This window comes from Protopterus annectens, chromosome 2.part2 (assembly GCF_019279795.1).
Source record: "Protopterus annectens isolate FY-2018-M chromosome 2.part2, PAN1.0, whole genome shotgun sequence".
NCBI classification, from domain to species: Eukaryota; Metazoa; Chordata; order Ceratodontiformes; family Protopteridae; genus Protopterus; species Protopterus annectens.
In genome coordinates this window covers 734,986,059-735,008,099 of record NC_056730.1, presented here as the reverse complement: position 1 = coordinate 735,008,099, position 22,041 = coordinate 734,986,059, and the positions used below count along the sequence as shown (strand labels likewise).

General features: G+C 39.3%; 1 protein-coding gene across 1 annotated transcript in view; it reads left to right on the top strand.

The window, feature by feature from the left end:
• The window catches only part of FAM81B (family with sequence similarity 81 member B), a 500,415-nt gene that overhangs the window by 79,737 nt on the left and 398,637 nt on the right, over nt 1-22,041 (top strand). The window contains exon 3 of the mRNA XM_044064461.1: nt 18,362-18,605. Within this exon, the coding sequence (XP_043920396.1) occupies nt 18,362-18,605 (244 nt within the window). The remainder of the gene's footprint in view (nt 1-18,361; nt 18,606-22,041) is intronic.

The following is a 22,041-nucleotide window of genomic DNA, read 5'->3' as shown; positions in this document are numbered from 1 at the left end:
ATTCCAGCCCCATCATGCCTATTTTCTTTACCCAACCCGCAGTCATCCCTATTGGCAAAATCTCCTTTCCTGGTTCTGTTATTCTCCTTAAGGATCTGCATCAAAAAAGCCTACTTTCTACTTATTTCTAGACATATAACCCCCCACATCATCATCAATTCTCTTCAATTTGATTTAAAACCTTCTGATTGTGTTACGTATATGAGTCTTAAGTGAGTAGCTGTAAAATGTCCATACAAATCAGGTAATCCTTAACCTCTTTTTTAATGGAGAGGATCAACTTATCCCACTTAAATTTTGCCCTCTTCCCCTCCTAAATAAATTCCTTCAATTTTTGTTAATTATTGCCCACAACTTCTCCTCTGTTTGCTAAAAATATGCCTAATCATATATAAAATTAAAGGGACTAAAAACATTTTCACTGCTTGTATTTTACCATTCATATCCATAAACAAGACCTTCCAATTTCTCAGTTCTTTTTTTTATTATTATCTTTTGTTTAGTCTCTTTCCACTAACCCTTTGTTGCCAAGACAGAATCCTTTTTAATCCATACGCCTAATTATTTGATCAGGTGATGGCCTCTAATGTAGGCAGGTGAGGGAGTATGCACAAGTTCCTGGCAGAGGTTCATATGAAGCCTTTTTTCAGATAAAAGGGTTACCTTAATTTAGCTCTTAACAGTTGTGACAGTTGCATGTGTCTGCATAGCAAGCACCTGAATAAGGGATTTAACCTTCATGGATAAGGTGTGTGAGGTGCTCAAGATGGTACTACCTACTGACTCTGTAGTGTTGCAAGCAGACTTCAAAGCTGATATAGGGAAGAGCAAAAAGGGAATAGACACCTGGAGGGGTATTACTAGAAGTAATATCTTCACACATCTCAAGTGGAGAGATGAGTTGCCGTTGGACTTCATTGCAAGTTAAGGATTACCCATAAGCAACAGTGCATCTGAAAAACAAGGATGCTTATAAGTGTACTTGGCACCAATGCACTTTGGACTGAAGGCCAGTGATTAATTTTGTGATCAGATCATTAGAGCTGAGGCCATATATTCTGGACTCTCAGGTGAAGAGTGGAATTGAGCTGTCCTTTGATCAATTGTTTGTGTGCTAGTCTAGATTAACTAAACAGGACTCTTGCCAGAAAGAAATGGGACGCAAGCAGTCTCATGGTGCCCACTGGAGGTTTCTGTGTGAGCTGAGCTCATGTTTTATCTCCAAAAAGACATTGACTGTATTCTGTGTGAGATTAGGGCTATCAAACCCAAAAACAAACAAGTTCAAGTTCTTAGTTATTGAGATAGAAACAAGGAGTTTAATTTGTAGCTTGTCAGGATGGTAACCTTTGGACATACATGTGAACACCAGTAGTGAAGGCAGGTGCCAAGCTGAAGAAGCTAGCCTTCTGGGCAGTGATTTTGAGGGGTTGTCTTGATTCAGCCAAATATTGCCGGCATGCCAAGAATGCCACACAAAAGTGTCAGTGGTGGCTAAAGTTAAAGCAAGTTTAGAACAGTAGTTTAAAGGAACCAGGGAAAAATACTATTATATGTCCTCAGATATGTCCTGGCTGGCAAACCATGCAGTGCCTCAAGAAAGAAGGTAGGGCCTTCAAAGGCTGTTCTAAGTAAGGGCAATGAAGTGTTGACCACTATATGGTGTAGAACAAATTATGAGGAACTTCTTAATTTGATGGATAAGCTATAGATAAGATATTAAAGTGGGCACAGGTCTCATTAGTGCTAAAGTGCATATGTGGATGAGACAGGCTTTTAAGGTATACATATCGATGTTAAGGTACACACATCCATGATGGGGAACTAGAGCTGTTATCACCATTGTTTGTAAATATTTTTGATTCTTTGGCTTTGTCAGACTATGACATCCAAGTTCACTTGAATGAAGTGTTGTTGACTGTGAAGTAGCAGAGATGGAAATCAATGCCTTCACATCTGAGGCTGTGCTGTTCTCTTAAAAAGTGTGCCTTGTTCTCTTCTGTTGGGTAGAGAGTTGCCAATAGTGGAGGAGTTTAAGTACATTGACATTTTGTTCATTGATAATGGCAAAGGGAAGAGTAAGCCTGACAAGTGCATAGAGGCAACAGCTGCAGTCCCACAGGTGCTAAACCAATCTGTGGTAGAAATATGGGTGCTGCGTACCCAAATAAAACTCATTCACAAATCAGTCTATGCCCCATTCATATTTATGGTTACAAGTTGTAGGTTGCAACTAAGTGAACAAGTGCACGGGTACAGGTGGCAGAAACAATGTTTCTCAGCAGAGCTGATGCATTTACTGTCTGTATCACTGTGAGGAGCTTGGTGATCTCTGAGAGCTGCTGCTGTAGCTTTGTGTTAAGAAGAGACAAGCAAGGTAGTTTAAGCATCATATGAGGAAACCCTGAAATGACTCCTAAATCATGAGTTCTTCAAGACTTGGCCTCTTTGGAGGAGGCCACATCGGAAATCAAGGGAACATTCTAGGGATTGTACCTTGTGAATGGCAAGGTAATCCCTTCAGATCCCCATGGATGAGATGGTGTCTGTGACTAGGAAATGGGAAGTATAGCCTGCTCTGTGTGGTCAGCTGCCATAGTGTCAGTTACCAGTTGAAACAGAAAAAAGTGAGTTAGTACAAGTGAGTCTCAACTGTGTAAAATGAATGATGCAAAAGACCAGAGCACCTTATGAAGAAATCCATGTTCACTCTCAAGAAACAATGCACTTAGACAGCAGTATTCCAGTAAAGGCAATGTAAAGGCAGCACAGACAGAGGTAAAAAGACATTGACAATAGTAGAAATACCCAGTACACCAGTGCAGTACAGCATAGCTCTCAACTTTCCAGATTTTCACAGATTGTCCAGATTTCTGCCTCATAGTTTTGATCTGTTCCTGATAAAATTTATGGTTTTCTGGCAAATCAGCAAGGTTTGAAGTCATTAAATAATATAATGCATTCAAGTTTTGGATGTTGTTTCCTTCAGAAAATTATGGTAACATAAATCATGTTATTCTATCAACTTTCTAAGTTTATAAGAGCAATATTTGAAATCTGTACCTAATTTTGGGCCTTTGTTGCTCCATTTTTAGGCTTTGTTCAGATTCCTTGTACTAAGAGTTTGAGAGGTATGCAGTACAGTGCTGTGGGCAGGAGACAAGCTGAAATGTTGTTATGTGCTAGGATGAGGAAAGTTCAGGAAATGGCAAATCAAAAGGAGCACAAAGAAAGGAGAATAATGAGAAGTGTGTGTTACAGGGGATAAGGAGCCATAGAAGAAGCATGTAAAAGGTGCTGGTAACTAGGAAATACAAAGAAAGGAGAATAATGGGAAGTGTGTGTGACAGGGGATAAGGAGCCATAGAAGAAGCATGTAAAAGGTACTGGTAACTAGGAAATACAAAGAAAGGAGAATAATGGGAAGTGTGTGTGACAGGGGATAAGGAGCCATAGAAGAAGCATGTAAAAGGTGCTGGTAACTAGGAAATACAAAGAAAGGAGAATAATGGGAAGTGTGTGTGACAGGGGATAAGGAGCCATAGAAGAAGCATGTAAAAGGTACTGGTAACAAGGAAGTACAAAGAAAGGAGAATAATGGGAAGTGTGTGTGACAGGGGATAAGGAGCCATAGAAGAAGCATGTAAAAGGTACTGGTAACTAGGAAGTACAAAGAAAGGATAATAATTGGAAGTCTGTGTGACAGGGGATATGGAGCCATAGAAGAAGCATGTAAAGGGTACTGGTAACTAGGAAGTACAAAGAAAGGAGAATAATGGGAAGTGTGTGTGACAGGGGATAAGGAGCTATAGAAGAAGCATGTAAAAGGTACTAGTAACTAGGAAGTACAAAGAAAGGAGAATAATGGGAAGTGTGTGTGACAGGGGATAAGGAGTCATAGAAGAAGCATGTAAAAGGTACTGGTAACTAGGAAGTACAAAGAAAGGAGAATAATGGGAAATGTGTGTGACGGGATAAGCAGCCATAGAAGAATCATGTAAAAGGTACTGGTAACTAGGAAATACAAAGAAAGGAGAATAATGGGAAGTGCGTGTGACAGGGGATAAGGAGCTATAGAAGATGCATGTAAAAGGTACTGGTAACTAGGAAGTACAAAGATAGGAGAATAATGGGAAGTGTGTGTGACAGGGGATAAGGAGCTATAGAAGATGCATGTAAAAGGTACTGGTAACTAGGAAGTACAAAGAAAGGATAATAATGGGAAGTGCGTGTGACAGGGGATAAGGAGTCATAGAAGAAGCATGTAAAAGGTACTGGTAACTAGGAAGTACAAAGATAGGAGAATAATGGGAAGTGTGTGTGACAGGGGATAAGGAGCTATAGAAGAAGCATGTAAACGGTACTGGTAACTAGGAAGTACAAAGAAAGGAGAATAATGGGAAGTGTGTGTGACAGGGGATAAGGAGTCATAGAAGAAGCATGTAAAAGGTACTGGTAACTAGGAAATACAAAGAAAGGAGAATAATGGGAAGTGTGTGTGACAGGGGATAAGGAGCTATAGAAGAAGCATGTAAAAGGTACTGGTAACTAGGAAATACAAAAAAAGGAGAATAATGGGAGGTGTGTGTGACAGGGGATAAGGAGCCATAGAAGAAGCATGTAAAAGGTACTGGTAACTAGGAAGTACAAAGAAAGGAGAATAGTGAGAAGTGTGTATGACAGGGGATAAGGAGCCATAGAAGAAGCATGTAAAAGGTACTGGTAACTAGGAAATACAAAGAAAGGAAAATAATGGGAGGTGTGTGACAGGGGATAAGGAGCCATAGAAGAAGCATGTAAAAGGTACTGGTAACTAGGAAGTACAAAGATAGGAGAATAATGGGAAGTGTGTGTGACAGGGGATAAGGAGCTATAGAAGAAGCATGTAAAAGGAACTGGTAACTAGGAAGTACAAAGAAAGGAGAATAATGGGAAGTGTGTGTGACAGGGGATAAGGAGCCATAGAAGAAGCATGTAAAAGGTACTGGTAACTAGGAAATACAAAGAAAGGATAATAATGGGAAGTGTGTGTGACAGGGGATAAGGAGCTATAGAAGAAGCATGTAAAAGGTACTGGTAACTAGGAAGTACAAAGAAAGGAGAATAATGGGAAGTGTGTGTGACAGGGGATAAGGAGTCATAGAAGAAGCATGTAAAAGGTACTGGTAACTAGGAAGTACAAAGATAGGAAAATAATGGGAAGTGTGTGTGACAGGGGATAAGGAGCCATAGAAGAAGCATGTAAAAGGTATTGATAACTAGGAAGTACAAAGAAAGGAGAATAATGGGAAGTGTGTGTGACAGGGGATAAGGAGCCATAGAAGAAGCATGTAAACGGTACTGGTAACTAGGAAGTACAAAGAAAGGAGAATAATGGGAAGTGTGTGTGACAGGGGATAAGGAGCCATAGAAGAAGCATGTAAAAGGTGCTGGTAACTAGGAAATACAAAGAAAGGAAAATAATGGTAAGTGTGTCTGACAGGGGATAAGGAGCTATAGAAGAAGCATGTAAAAGGTACTGGTAACTAGGAAGTACAAAGAAAGGAGAATAATGGGAAGTGTGTGTGACAGGGGATAAGGAGCTATAGAAGAAGCATGTAAAAGGTACTGGTAACTAGGAAGTACAAAGATAGGAGAATAATGGGAAGTGTGTGTGACAGGGGATAAGGAGCCATAGAAGAAGCATGTAAAAGGTACTGGTAACTAGGAAGTACAAAGAAAGGAAAATAATGGGAAGTGTGTGTGACAGGGGATGAGCAGCCATAGAAGAAGCATGTAAAAGGTAATAGTAACTAGGAAATACAAAGAAAGGAGAATAATGGGAAGTGTGTGTGACAGGGGATGAGGAGCCATAGAAGAAGCATGTAAAAGGTACTGGTAACTAGGAAGTACAAAGAAAGGAAAATAATGGGAAGTGTCTGTGACAGGGGATAAGGAGCTATAGAAGAAGCATGTAAAAGGAACTGGTAACTAGGAAGTACAAAGAAAGGAGAATAATGGGAAGTGTGTGTGACAGGGGATAAGGAGCTATAGAAGATGCATGTAAAAGGAACTGGTAACTAGGAAATACAAAGATAGGAAAATAATGGGAAGTGTGTGTGACAGGGGATAAGGAGCCATAGAAGAAGCATGTAAAAGGTGCTGGTAACTAGGAAGTACAAAGAAAGGAGAATAATGGGAAGTGTGTGTGACAGGGGATGAGCAGCCATAGAAGAATCATGTAAAAGGTACTGGTAACTAGGAAATACAAAGAAAGGAGAATAATGGGAAGTGTGTGTGACAGGGGATGAGCAGCCATAGAAGAAGCATGTAAAAGGTACTAGTAACTAGGAAATACAAAGAAAGGAGAATAATGGGAAGTGTGTGTGACAATGGATAAGGAGCTATTGAAGAAGCAAGTAAAAGGAACTGGTAAATAGGAAGTACAAAGAAAGGAGAATAATGGGAAGTGTGTGTGACAGGGGATAAGGAGCTATAGAAGAAGCATGTAAAAGGAACTGGTAACTAGGAAGTACAAAGAAAGGAGAATAATGGGAAGTGTGTGTGACAGGGGATAAGGAGTCATAGAAGAAGCATGTAAAAGGTACTGGTAACTAGGAAGTACAAAGAAAGGAAAATAATGGGAAGTGTGTGTGACAGGGGATAAGGAGCTAGAAGAAGCATGTAAAAGGAACTGGTAACTAGGAAGTACAAAGAAAGGAGAATAATGGGAAGTGTGTGTGACAGGGGATAAGGAGCTATAGAAGAAGCATGTAAAAGGTACTGGTAACTAGGAAGTACAAAGAAAGGAGAATAATGGGAAGTGTGTGTGACAGGGGATAAGGAGCCATAGAAGAAGCATGTAAACGGTACTGGTAACTAGGAAGTACAAAGAAAGGAGAATAATGGGAAGTGTGTGTGACAGGGGATAAGGAGCCATAGAAGAAGCATGTAAACGGTACTGGTAACTAGGAAGTACAAAGAAAGGAGAATAATGGGAAGTGTGTGTGACAGGGGATAAGGAGTCATAGAAGAAGCATGTAAAAGGTACTGGTAACTAGGAAGTACAAAGAAAGGAAAATAATGGGAAGTGTGTGTGACAGGGGATAAGGAGCTATAGAAGAAGCATGTAAAAGGAACTGGTAACTAGGAAGTACAAAGAAAGGAGAATAATGGGAAGTGTGTGACAGGGGATAAGGAGCCATAGAAGAAGCATGTAAAAGGTACTGGTAACTAGGAAATACAAAGAAAGGAGAAGGAGAATAATGGGAAGTGTGTGTGACAGGGGATAAGGAGTCATAGAAGAAGCATGTAAAAGGTACTGGTAACTAGGAAGTACAAAGAAAGGAAAATAATGGGAAGTGTGTGTGACAGGGGATAAGGAGCTATAGAAGAAGCATGTAAAAGGAACTGGTAACTAGGAAGTACAAAGAAAGGAGAATAATGGGAAGTGTGTGTGACAGGGGATAAGGAGCTATAGAAGAAGCATGTAAAAGGTACTGGTAACTAGGAAATACAAAGAAAGGAGAATAATGGGAAGTGTGTGTGACAGGGGATAAGGAGTCATAGAAGAAGCATGTAAAAGGTACTGGTAACTAGGAAGTACAAAGAAAGGAGAATAATGGGAAGTGTGTGTGACAGGGGATAAGGAGCCATAGAAGAAGCATGTAAAAGGAACTGGTAACTAGGAAGTACAAAGAAAGGAGAATAATGGGAAGTGTGTGTGACAGGGGATAAGGAGCTATAGAAGAAGCATGTAAAAGGTACTGGTAACTAGGAAATACAAAGATAGGAGAATAATGGGAAGTGTGTGTGACAGGGGATAAGGAGCCATAGAAGAAGCATGTAAAAGGTACTGATAACTAGGAAGTACAAAGAAAGGAGAATAATGGGAAGTGTGTGTGACAGGGGATAAGGAGCCATTGAAGAAGCATGTAAAAGGTACTGGTAACTAGGAAGTACAAAGAAAAGAGAATAATGGGAAGTGTGTGTGACAGGGGATAAGCAGCCATAGAAGAAGCATGTAAAAGGTACTGGTAACTAGGAAGTACAAAGAAAGGAGAATAATGGGAAGTGTGTGTGACAATGGATAAGGAGCTATAGAAGAAGCATGTAAAAGGTACTGGTAAGTAGGAAATACAAAGAAAGGAGAATAATGGGAAGTGTGTGCGACGGTGGATAAGGAGACATAGAAGAAGCATGTAAAAGGAACTGGTAACTAGGAAATACAAAGAAAGGAGAATAATGGGAAGTGTGTGCGACGGTGGATAAGGAGACATAGAAGAAGCATGTAAAAGGAACTGGTAACTAGGAAATACAAAGAAAGGAGAATAATGGGAAGTGTGTATGACAGGGGATAAGGAGCTATAGAAGAAGCATGTAAAAGGTACTGGTAACTAGGAAATACAAAGAAAGGAGAATAATGGGAGGTGTGTGTGACAGGGGATAAGGAGCCATAGAAGAAGCATGTAAAAGGTACTGGTAACTAGGAAATACAAAGAAAGGAGAATAATGGGAAGTGTGTGTGACAGGGGATAAGGAGCCATAGAAGCATGTAAAATGTACTGGTAACTAGGAAGTACAAATAAAGGAGAATAATGGGAGGTGTGTGTGACAGGGGATAAGGAGCCATAGAAGCATGTAAATGGTACTGGTAACTAGGAAGTACAAAGAAAGGAGAATAATGAGAAGTGTGTGTGACGGGATAAGGAGCCAAAGAAGAAGCATATAAAAGGTTTTGGTAACTAGGAAATACAAAGAAAGGAGAATAATGAGAATTATACCATGACAAAAGGGGATAAGGAGCCATAGAAGAAGCATGTAAAAGGTACTGGTAACTAGGAAGTACAAAGAAAGGAGAATAATGTTAAGTGGGTGTAACAGGGGATAAGGAGCCATAGAAGAAGCATGTAAACCCATTTAACTGGTAACTAGGAAGTACAAAGAAAGGAGAATAATGGGAAGTGTGCTATGTGACAGGGGATAAGGTATAGAAGAAGCAGTAAATAAGGACATCTTCTCTCCATCTGCCCACAACTCTGATGTACTCGCACTGGTAACTAGGAAATACAAAGAAAGGAGACATAATGCGGAAGTGTGTGACAGGGGATAAGGAGCTATTTAAGAAAAGTAATAGGTACTGGTAACTAGGAAATACAAAGAAAGGAGAATAACGTGGCTATAGTGTGTGTGACAGGGGATAAGGAGCCATAGAAGAAGCATGTAAAAGGTACTGGTAACTAAGAAGTACAAAGAAAGGAGAATAATTGAAAGTGTGTGTGTGACAGGGGATAAGGAGCCGTTGAAGAAGCATGTAAAAGGTACTGTTAACTAGGAAGTACAAAGAAAGGAGAATAATGGGAAGTGTGTGTAACAGGGGATAAAAAGCCGTAGAAGAAGCATGTAAAAGGTACTGGTAACTAGGAAGTACAAAGAAAGGAGAATAATGGTAAGTGTGTCTGACAGGGGATAAGGAGCCATAGAAGAAGCATGTAAAAGGTAATAGTAACTAGGAAGTACAAAGAAAGGAGAATAATGGGAGGTGTGTGACAGAGGATAAGGAGCCATAGAAGAAGCTTGTAAAAGGTACTGGTAACTAGGAAGTACAAAGAACGGAGAATAATGGGAGGTGTGTGACAGAGGATAAGGAGCCATAGAAGAAGCATGTAAAAGGTACTGGTAACTAGGAAGTACAAAGAAAGGAGAATAATGGGAAGTGTGTGTGTGAAACATGGGAAAGGAGAAGGGGATGAATAAAAAACTAAAGCTTCAGTGGTAAAATGGATAAGATAGGAGGCAAAGTGAGAAGGAGTAAAGGAAAAAAAGTCAATTACAACAGAAGATATTTTCGGGGAATTGGAATAAATTGTTATACCACAGCCTGTGAGAAAGAGAGTAGAAATGGGAGAGAATGAGACATCAGTCTGCACTGTTATCATAAATGATAAAGATTGTAGAGAGAGATGAAGAAAGAAAATTACTCATTATACGTAGATTGAATACATAAGTAGACTGCCTAGACTAAAGTTTGCAGAAATGACTAAGACTGGAGTGTACATTTATTTACTTCAGAAGGCTTGATGCAAGAAAATCAAGTCAAACATGACAGCAGAAGAGCTTTTGAAACAAAACAAGATAAACAGTGGTAATAAAACACTAGGGCATGCAACTGGCAACATGATGAGTAAAATGAAGTATACCATTTAGGCTGGAAAATTTAAGTACATGAATTATGCAATGCTAACGTCTATTGCTGTATAGAGTGAAATTCTAATGTCAGAATATGGCAAAGATGCATCACTGGATGCTACTATCCAGCTGAACTAGCACCCCACCTAAGTACCATGTTCAGTCATAGCCTCACTTCAGGCTTTGTGCCCACTGAATGGTGCACAGCAACGGTAGCAACGGTTATCCTACTCCACAAAGGGGGAGCCACCACAGACCCAGGGAACTATCGCCCCATTTGCCTGACGAGCCTGGTCTGTAAGGCTATGGAACGTATCATCATGGAACTTATAAACAATGACACTGGTAATCTCCAAACTCTGGACCCTACCCAGTTCGGGTTTGTAAAAGGCAGATCATGTCTCCTAAACCTGATCGACTTCTTTGAAGTGGTCACCAAAGCCGTAGATGAGGGTAAAGTGGTTCACACAGCCTATCTAGATCTTGCCAAGGCTTTCGACACCATCCGCGACTCTGGAATTATATATAAACTCACTAAACTAGGTATAAATCCCTATGTCGCAAGATGGGTTGCCAAATGGCTCACTGACAGAACCCACACTGTGAAAGTAGCAGACTCTAAATCCAACTTCAGACCAGTGACAAGTGGAGTACCACAGGGTTCAGTCCTAGGTCCTCTTCTGTTTGGTATCTATTTCTCTGAAGCACAGGCTAACACACAAGGTCTTTGGCTAACAAAGTTCGCAGATGACTGCAAACTAGGAGCCATAATCAAAACTCCTAACGATGTGGACATCCTACAAAAGGACCTTACTGAGACAGATGCCTGGTGTCAAAGCCATGGCCTCAAGCTCAATGCCAAAATATGTATTGTCATCCCCTTTGGTAAAAACTCTGTACCCATGAACTACCACATAGGTGGTAGTCTACTTAACACCGAAAGTGTGATAAGAGACCTTGGGACACAGGTGGACAGTAGTCTCTCCTTTGATAATCACATCGCCACAGCAGTCAGGAAAATCCTTCTATGTGGCACACCTCATCACAAAAGGTTTCTCATCCAGGAAAAAAGAGGTCATTGTTCCCCTCTACTCCTCACTCATTAGACCCATTATGGAGCACAATGCCCCTTTTGGTATGTACCTCACAAGACATCTACAACAACTGGAAAGGCAACAGAAATACCGCACAAAGAGGAATACTGGCCTCAAACAGATGCCCTACACAGACCGTCTCAAAAAACTCCAGCTTTACTCTGTCACATATCGCCCACTCAGAGGTGATCTCTGCCTAACATACAAAGCTATGCCAAACCCAGAGCTGTTGGACATGCTTCATGTAAAGAAATCCCAATCCCTCAGAGCTACATGCTCTAGAGACCTAAACCTTGATACCACAATAAACAGAACATGCTGGAGGGATAGATTCCTGCCCCAGAGACTTCCCATACTTTGGAACAAACTACCTGTCTATATCAAACAAAGCTACTCATTAGCACTCTTCAAGAAAAATATTGATGATTGGATGGCAGATAGGAAATTGACCCCGGGGATCACTTCTGTGGCTCTGCTTGACAGGGGCACAGGAAAATTATTTTCGTGGGTGGCAAAAGCCAGGGTACCATTTGGCTAGGCTTATATAGGCCCTAGGGCCAATAGCCTAGTACCTACCTATGAAGGAAGATCAGTATGTTAGATCATTTCAGTGTGGCACATGAAAATAAGGTCTCCAACTTGTAGGTCTTTCAGTGATACAAATATATTATTGCATATACAGAGAATACTCAGTTGATTAACTATATGAACGGACGTCAGTCCATCCATGTATGACTCGAAAACAGAGTGTAAATACTTTTATTTATTAGAATCTAATTCCAGTGCAAAAAATAACTAATAATAGCAAGGCTGTATTTTATCACCCTACTTATTTAATTTACACACCTATCATGCAAAATGCTGGGTTGCACAAATCAGATGCTGGAATCAAACCTGGCTGGAGAAATACTAAGCGTTTTATTGAAATTCTTAAGTGCATCATGATGATATGGTGAGTTTAGTGCCAGAATGTATTTATATCCTCCTTGTTTTTATTTATTTGGGACATTCTTTTAAATAAAACACTTTCTGAACTTTTCACAAAACTATGGCTTAAGTCAGTTTAGTGGAATCATGTTGATCTATTGGTGGTTATTTCTTTAACTACCGATAGAGTAAAAAAAATGTGTCAAAACACCCATCAGTGAACCTTGGAGACAATTTTTTTGAAGGAGACAAGCCCCCCTTGCAACCCCAATGTGGGGTAATACTCCCACCCCCAAATTTATTTATATCTACTATGTGGTTACACAACAAAAAAGTGAAAGAAAAACTCCACCACTGTCAAAAGATGTTTCAACCCAATTTTTTTATCTATTGGTAGTCAAAGAAACATCTGTCAATAGATCAATTGGCTCCCTATTTAGCCTAACTCTCAGTGATGTCATCTTAGAAACAGGGAGAGTTGTGTCTGTAGACACTTTAACCTCAGTGACATCAGTGCAGGGAATGTATACTGACTAATCTCATTAGCACAAGTTTAAGGAAAGTGTAAGTTTTTCACCTTTTTGCACAAAAGCAGAGGCAGAAAATATCTACAAATGAAATGTTGACTGCCATTTCATGAACCAGATAATGTGGTTCAAAGGTAATAAATGTTATAGTTGCAAGATACTTTAACAGCCTCAAATATGCAAGTGATACTACTCTGACGACCGAAAGTGAGGAACAGCTGAAGATATTGTCGATGAAGGTGAAAGTAGAGAACACAAAAGTGGGCTTGTTGGTCAGCACATTAAAAGTATGTGATCTAGCCCTAGCAATTTACTGCTACTGTATGTAGAAGAAGTGGAGGCATTGGCAGATTGCTTTTTTCCCCTGGGATTAAAGATTTCTGCAGAGTATGACTGCTGCATATAAATTAAAAACAAATACAATTGCTTTTTAGAAGGAAAGCTTGTTAAGATTTTAAAGAGTAAAGAGTGTCAGCAAATGCTCAGTTGGACTATAAGCAAGACTGTGCTCCAGAAAAATCATTGCTCTTGAGTTACAGAGTTAAAGAAATCTTCAGAGAATTTTGCAGACTGTAAGAAGAGTAAATAAGTCAACATGTAAGGAAAAAAACCCAGAGTGTTCACTGGAATTCCTGATATTAAACCAAAATTCATATACCTTGACCAGATAATGAGAATAACGGATTTACTACACAAGACAGAAATGCTGGGAAAGATCAAATGCAAAAGAAGAGGGGGACAGCAGAGGATTATTTATTTATTTGTTTTTGTATGTATGTATTTTAATGTGGTAACCAGGCAGAAGAACACTGATCTCTTGGACAAATTTCAGGTTCAGCTTAGGTTGAAATAAAAACAAAAATGTGTGTGTGTGTGTGTGTGTGTGTGTGTGTGTGTGTGTGTGTGTGTGTGTGTGTGTGTGTGTGTGTGTGTGTGTGTATGGGTATACAAGACATAATAGTAACAGAAAGAAAAACAGTTGCAGTGGTAACAAGATTAACTTGTAGAGCAATTGTAAACGTATTAAAGAGTAAATTATATTAGGCTTGATCTGTGATTATGAAAAAAAAGTTTAAGGAGTAAAAATAGGAAAAAAAGTAAGATGAGGATCTATATGGAGATGCTATCAAATGCAGAGAGTGCGGTTACTGTGTAAGTAATAGAGTCTGTGTGTATTATGTTCAGTACGTACAGTTTATGAAATCAGAAAGGTCCAAGTGAAGATATGTGAGCAGTTTAGTGTATGGAAGCTGATCAGTAAAGGCCTTTTTAGGTGATGCTTCTTGGTCTGATGTGGGAGTGCTGGGATAGATTACCATATCATCAGCATATAGGATGATATAAATGTGAGACAGGTCTCCTGGAACAGAACTGCTGAATAAAGAGACCAGATGATGGAAAAGGAATAGCCTTGTGGTACTACTGAATTTGGAGAGAGGGCTAAAGGAAATTCTGAGCTTCATATTTTGGTGGAAAAGATTCTATCACTTGAAGGAAGAGCTTGGCTATTTGTTCCAGATTTGGTTAATGAGTCAAAAAGGAAGCAGTGAATGACTTGGTAATTGAATGCTTTTCGTAAGTCAATAGAGACTGCACCAGAAAGGTATCCCTTAACCTGTTTAGTAGTATCTCAGGGTCTATATTATTTTATCAAAAACTATTTACAGTGAACAGCTGTTCAACGAACACAATGCATCAAACAGCCATTCATCAAATGTTCATATACAGCACCAAGAAAACATCAGTTTGGGACAAGAATGTGATATAAAAGAACTTGAGCAGGAGGGTGTGTATACATATTTGGGACTTGATGAAGGATCAACAATAAAACATGAACAAATGCGAATAAAACTCAGTAAGGAGTATTTTAGAAAACTTGAATTAATCTTGAAAACAGTGTAGACATCTAGGAACAAAGTTCAAGCTATAAACCAATTTGCTCTTCCTGTCCTAACTTACAGTTTTGGAGTGATTGACTGGCTCCCCATTCCGAAGGAGGTATGGTTCTCCTTAAAATTGATTATATGTATAGATCTGCAATCATGGGACTGCATACATTTCTGCTGACCTCACAAGACCCAAACATAGTGAAAGTTTTGAAACATGAGGAGAATAAATCTAAGAGGAAAAAGAAAGAACATAAGGTGAAGGTTCAGATGAGAAGACAAGAAATGTGGAAAATGCACAAATACAGTTGCAAGTATAATAAACTCCTGGAACAACCTCATGTTCATCAGGATCAAATGTAGGAATGGTTAAGGAGAGGCGAATTCAAACCAAAATATGAAAGGTTAATTTTGGCAACTCAAGACAGTGGACTACATACATGTTGGTTTACCAAGTCTTTTGAACATGTGGGAGAAACAGACAAATGTACGTTTGTAAAACAGAATTGGAAACAGTTACGTACCTTGTTGCTGGTTGTGACATACTAATGGCAGACGGACTGTATACTGAAAGGCATAATAATGTGGCAAAATTATTGCACTGGGGATTGTGCAAACATTTTAATACTGAAGTAGCTGATAAACACTGGAAACATGAGCCACAAAGCATCATAGAAAATGATGAAATCTACATCACATGGGATCACCCATTACCAACAGTTCAAAATATAGATGCGAGAAAGCTTATATATAGTGCTCCATGAAAAGAAGACAAAAGTAGTATTGACCATTGAAATCTCTACACACAGTGACTACAGTGTCAGGCATACAGAGAGACATAAAGTCATAAAATATCAGGATTTGCAAGCAGAAATGAAAGCAATGTGGAAAAACGATACCCAGATGGTTGCAATAGTGGTAGAAGCAATGGGTCTTATAAAAAAGAATCTAGATTTGTGTTTATATATGTTATCAATACATGTAACTCCATACAAATTGCAGAAGGAGTCATTACTGGGCACATTGCGGGTGCTGCAAAGAGCACTTCTGGCTGACATCAAAGATTGAAACAATACTAATTTCATGAACTTTAATCATTCTTTGACTTAGGAATGGGGTCAATTCCCATCATGGTATTAGAAACCGAAAAGATCTGGAGAAATTAAAGAAAGGGGCAAGCAATAGACTCACCACCCTGGTTGTCCCATACTTTTGCAAGTGGCATTGCCTGCAAACCACCCTGCCCTTTCATTCTTAAACATGAATGGTGGTTTCTCTATCCTCCACAAGAATAAATCGCCTTCCTTGTATGCAATCTCACTCTAAACTCTCCCTTCATTCTCCTCCTACCCAACCTAGCTCCTTCAGAGCTGGGGCTGCTAATTAAACCCTGCTCATCTGAATCACACTCAGAGATCCATCCTTTGAACCACTGAGCTAGGCTGCACTGCAGTCATGTGATAACTTGGTTTAAGTATAGATAAAGGAAGTGACACAGTTTCATCATTGAGGAAGCTGCCTCCAGTAGTCAAACCAGTTTGTGTTAGTTTGTTCAGTCCTTTGGGGTAATGAAAGACTTGAAAACCTTAACAAGAAAGTATTTTCTGTGTCTGGCTAATTACTTTCTTGTGAATTATTTCTTTAGTTGTATCAAGCATATTACAGAACAGTGGGGGAACTGTGCACAGATTTCAAATGTGGTAATTTCAAATATATATGGGTTCCCTTCAGAATCTCAAACTACTGAAATCAAGAATTTCAGTAGACCGAGACCATAAGGGCGAAAGTGCAGAATACTGAAACCCCAGAAGTGCGAAATTCAAAATCCCGAATTTCGGAGAATTTGAATTAGCGGTTCTGGTGTTGCGGTGTGTGAGTGGGTGGCTGGAGATGTAGGTAAGTGTTTGTGTTTTACAGGTTTTGGGTAGGGGCTTTAGTGTGTGTCTGTGTGTTTTATTACTGTGATGTGTGTGTGCGAGGGGAATGTAGCTTGTGTGATGGTGTTTTTGTGTGTTTGTCTGTGTAATGTGACCTCGGAGTTAGTATATTTAAGTAGGGGGTGCAGGGGTGCTTGCTCCCCTGCTTGTATGTAGGGTAGGTATTTGTGTATGTGAAGGGAGGTATGTGTTTGTGTCTGTGGTATGTTTAGTGTAAGAAGTCGCAATTTTAAATTTCGTCCTTCTGGGGTTTCGAGTTTATGGAATTTCGGCTTCATGGTCTCGAGATACTAAAATTCGAGATTTCAGTATTTCAAGATTATGAAGTGAATCCATATATATATGGATCCCTATCACAACACCGACATGCCACAAACCCGACACTCAAAACAACAACACCAAAACACCGAAAACGCACAAAACCGACAACTCACAAAACCGAACACCATAACACCGACACCCAAAACACCGACACACAAAACGTAAACTACACATTACACACAATAACCGTAACCCAAACCCTAACTCTAAGGTCCGACACTACCGCACACATACCCTACCCGCACCCTAACCCTAACTCACTTAACTAGCCACTAAACCTACATTCCGTCACTATCGCACACTTACCCTACCCGCACCCTAACCCTAACTCACTTAACCCCCCACTACACCTAAAGTCCGTCACTATCGCACACTTACCTTACCCGCACCCTAAGTCCGTCCAACACTACCGCACACTCACCTTTTCCGCACCCTAACCCTAAATCCCACACTATCTCACACTTACCTGTCCGCTCCCTAATGCTAAATCCCTCACTATTGCACACTTACCTGTCCGCTCCCTAACACTAAATCCCTCACTATCGCACACTTACCTGTCTGCTCCCTAACGCTAAATCCCTCACTATCGCACACTTACCGACTCGCGCTCACACGTTGCCCATGTCAGTGTTTCGGCTGTCGGGATTTCACCTTGTCGATCATCTGTCTCGTCGGTCTTCTCGAGTCGGTCTTCTTAGCGTCGGTGTTTCGGCGTGTTGATGAAGTCAAGGGGACCCATATATATATATATATATATATATATATATATATATATATATATATATATATATATATATATATATATATATATATATATATATATATTATATATATATATATATATATATATATATATATATATATATACATATGTGTGTGTGTGTGTGTGTGTGTGTGTGTGTGTGTCTCTGTGTATGACTAAGTATATAAATAACAACAAAATAACAACAGCAACAATTAATTTAGTAAAACAAAACAAAAAAAACTACACTAAACTCGAAATACCATCCAATACTCTAACAAACACACTAACCTACCCAACACAAGCATACTACACAGCATTCAGACCAATTATTCAATTTTACAGTCAATAAATTGCGAGGCTGAAAGTGTGTGTGTGTGTGTGTGTGTGTGTGTGTGTGTGTGTGTGTGTGTGTGTGTGTGTGTGTGTGTGTGTGTGTCTGCGCTTGCATATGTGCATGTGGAAATATGTGTATATGCATGCATCTATATGTGTACAGGTATTTGTGTCTTAGTCTAATATTGGCCTTATGAAGGCTACATTTTGGGAATTTTTAAAGCAAGATTCTTTAAATAGCAAGGATATATTTACACCACTGATATAACAAGAGATACAAAAAATGACAGACTGATTAAACAAATGCAAGTTTGTTTGTGAAATGTTAACTATGCAAGTGATCTGAATGTATATGCATCATTTAAGTTATATAATTAATTAATGTATGGATTTTATTTATTTATCAATCTATGTTTATTCCCAGAGGGCAGTCTTTTCTTCCTGTAATCCCTGTCAGCAGTGTAAACATCCTAGAAAATCGTCTGTCCAATCAGGAAAGGACCACCGCTACACTTCTGGAAGAAGCATTTAAAATCAAGGATAACATCATTGCCAGTTCCAGGAGATTCCATGTTCCCTCTCAGGGAGAAATAGTGGCCCGTAAACTGTTGGAAAACCACATTCAGACTATTACAAATATAGTCAAACAACTGAGTCATGATATTCAGGTACCGCACCTTACCTTAGCTTACCTACTATTATTTATTAATTGTAGAATATAAATTTGCAGCAGTATGTTAAAGATAAAATATAATGCAAATTAATTTGCAAGCCAGATAAAAAAGGTTAGCATTAATATAACAGTGTAAGCCTTTTCTTGTTTGACTACTATTTAATGTTAGAATTCTATGAAAGTTGTGCAAATCTTTTAGCTTTTTTTTCCCCATAAGGGTCTTAATGCACTGAGAGACAGTTTCTTCAGACACCTGCCAGATTTGTTTCCTAATTTACTCTAATACCATAACAGGAATGGACCCCATTCTTAAGTCACGGTACGATTAAAGTTTGTAAAATATAATTGTGCCATTCTTTGATGTTAGCCAAGAGTGTTCTTAGTACCTGCAATGTGCCCAGAATTGTCTGCTTCTAAAGTTGATACAGGGTTGCATGTACTGGTAACATATTTAGGGCCATGCTGTGTTGATTTACCTGCATAATTTGTAATGTAACCTGCTGTTGTCTTATTGTTGTTTATGGTCTAGGAGCTGTCACACCCTTGGACTCAACTAAAATTGAATCTGCAGAAATGATGTTCCCAGTTAACAAATAAGTAATACATAAATAATGGACTCCTTTTATTTCTTAAATTGGAAATCAAGGCTATCTTTTCCCATATCTCTCTCTCTCTCCTCCACCATCAATCCCCTTCAAAAAAATCCATTCTGTAAATGCAGTCATACAGAAAAGAGGTTTATGAAACCTGGAATCTGATTAGACAGATAGCATCTTTAAGTACAAGTACAGATGTAGGCCGGTATTCATAGTTAGTTATGCAAATGTGTTAAGCCTGTCAGTGATGTTTGTGGACAAGCACAATTAAGCTGCCACTGTGCCATGACAGTGAATGTCCTTATGCAAATGTGCAAATAATGAGATGTAAATGAGGAGTGATGTAAATCTTCATATGCTAAGGAAATATGTTTTATACCATCAGCAATTCAAAATTAAATGTTCCAACTTTTCCGTGCTAGTCACAGATGCACTATATAAAGAAATGCCTCACCAAATCAATCAAAGTTGCACTCGGTGAAAATGGTTTCACTTGCTGCTAGCTTTGCTATTTCCAGGTTTGAGTTGCTTTTCTTGGCTGGAACAAAACTACCTGTGCCCAGCCATGCTCATCAGGCAAGAAGGTGAAAATATAAGCAAGGAATTACTCATAACTTTAATAATCAGGAAATCCTTGATAGGTTTGAAGTGGACGGGGACATTATAAGAGCCTTAGTTGTTATGTCTGACCCCATCATAGGGGCACTGGAGGAATGCAAGGACTTTCTACCCCGGGAACACTAAGGTATGTATAGCTCTCACTATACTTGCTAAGGAGACCTTTCAGTGACAGACTGGGGACCTGTTGGGGATCTCATAAGCTTCTGCCTTGAAGATACCTGCAGCAGTTCCTGGATGTACTCTTGGCATATATGGATCACTATATCTATTTCCCAGTGTCACCTCAGGAACAAACAGGACTATGCATGCCTTTTATGGGCTGGCACACTTCCTTAAAGTATTATATGTGATAGATTGCAACAGTGTTGCAGTTAGAGGCCCTCCTGGTATACATGTGGAGCAGCACTCCAATAAGATGGGCTGCCATTCCATTACTTGCCAGGTAATGTGTGATGCATGGGGGTGCAACACCAACATCTCCCCATCCTGGAAGTGCACATGATTCCCATATCTGGCACACCAGCACACTGTACTGCCTCTTCCTGCATGGTAGGATGCCCAGTGGTCATAGTGTTGGTAAGTGGAAAAATATTTTTTTATATATTGTATTTAAGTAGTTATACACATTAAAATGTATTGCTGAATACTAAATATTTTTGTTTTGTTTTGCTCCCCCCTCTTTTTTTAGCTGATTCTGAATATGCACTGGAGCCATGGCTCTTGACATCAGTGAGAAATCCAAGTGGGGCTGAAGAGCAGACATATAATACATCCCTATCTCAGGCCTGTATTGTCATTAAGAGGATCTTTGGCCTCCTGAATAGCCATATCAGTTGCCTTAATGAATCTAGGGGTGCCCTTTGGTAAGACCCAGCTACTGCATGCAGGATATTTACTGGATGTTGCATTTTGCAAAAGATGATCATGCTCCTATCTGGTAGTGAAGTGACCCATGCTGTGACTGCAGCTCCCAGATGCACTCCAGATATAGTAATGAAGTCCAACCATCATCAGTGATAAGGGACCCCATTTGGCAGAATTGTGCACGGCATGCAGCTGCACAGGTAAAGAGGCAGCGTCTAGTCCACAACTACAGACATGAAATTCAGGTTAGTGTTTCCTTTATTGTAAAAGGAGATAGAATATAATTGATAGATACAGTGATGTCTGTGTGCTATGCTGTAATACATGGTCTGCTGTCACTATTCATCTGACATTTTCCCTCATCTTAAAATATTTTTATTATCTTTCAGAAAAGTTACTCATATTATTGTCATGCCTGAGTGCTCACTGACTCCTGTTTAGTGATGTCGCAAGACATTATGTAAAAATAATTCATATTTATGTCTGCTTTCATGAATAAGTTTTGCTTTAGTGATTACTTAATTATATAAAAGTAGTGAATATTGTCAATAGTGAAACAGTTCTTTGAGTTACTGCATTGCAAATGTAAGGAAAATTTATTATGCTGCTTTTTTATATTATTTCATCTCTTCTTAGAGTATTTTGTTTTAATGCACATCAGATTAATTTTATGCTGTCATACACAATGAATTCTGAATTCAGAAATATAAAGAAACTATCATCATTTGTGCAGTGGGGAAGGTGAAGTGGCAGCACTGTAAATTTACATGGCAGGAGACTCATTTTAATGTCTCATTTGATTATGAAGTATTTCTCCTGAATATTTTTGTGCACTACTATTTTTATCTTGTAGGTAACTGCCACCTGCAGGAATGGTAATCCATGTATCATTGTTTTTGTCTACTTTCCATTGATGGTGTACATACTAGTTTTACAGAGATGAGATGCATACATTTGCAATCCCCCCCATCTGCCATTGCAATTAAACAGAGTGCTGTGTCTTTGAAACTGATTCACAGTAGTTCAAGATCAAATGAGTCAAAGCCATCTCAAGTAAAGAGGCTAGGTGTTGATGCAAGAGATTTTTCAGGAGATGCTACTATGACCACTGTAAGTTGAGTTGGTCTAATGTCATGACCTACTTAATGCAGGTGATCCTGCTGTCACTTACCTGCTGCATGACCATGATCTTGACCGAATGTGAGGTTTTACTAGGTGTAGATGAACAATGACATAGACTGCATGAAATATGTTGTGCTTGTTCACCTTGACTAATGAGTCCTGAGAAGCAATAGTATTATCATGTGATCTCCTCCCACATGTCCGGACAGTACCCCATCCTCTTCCCCT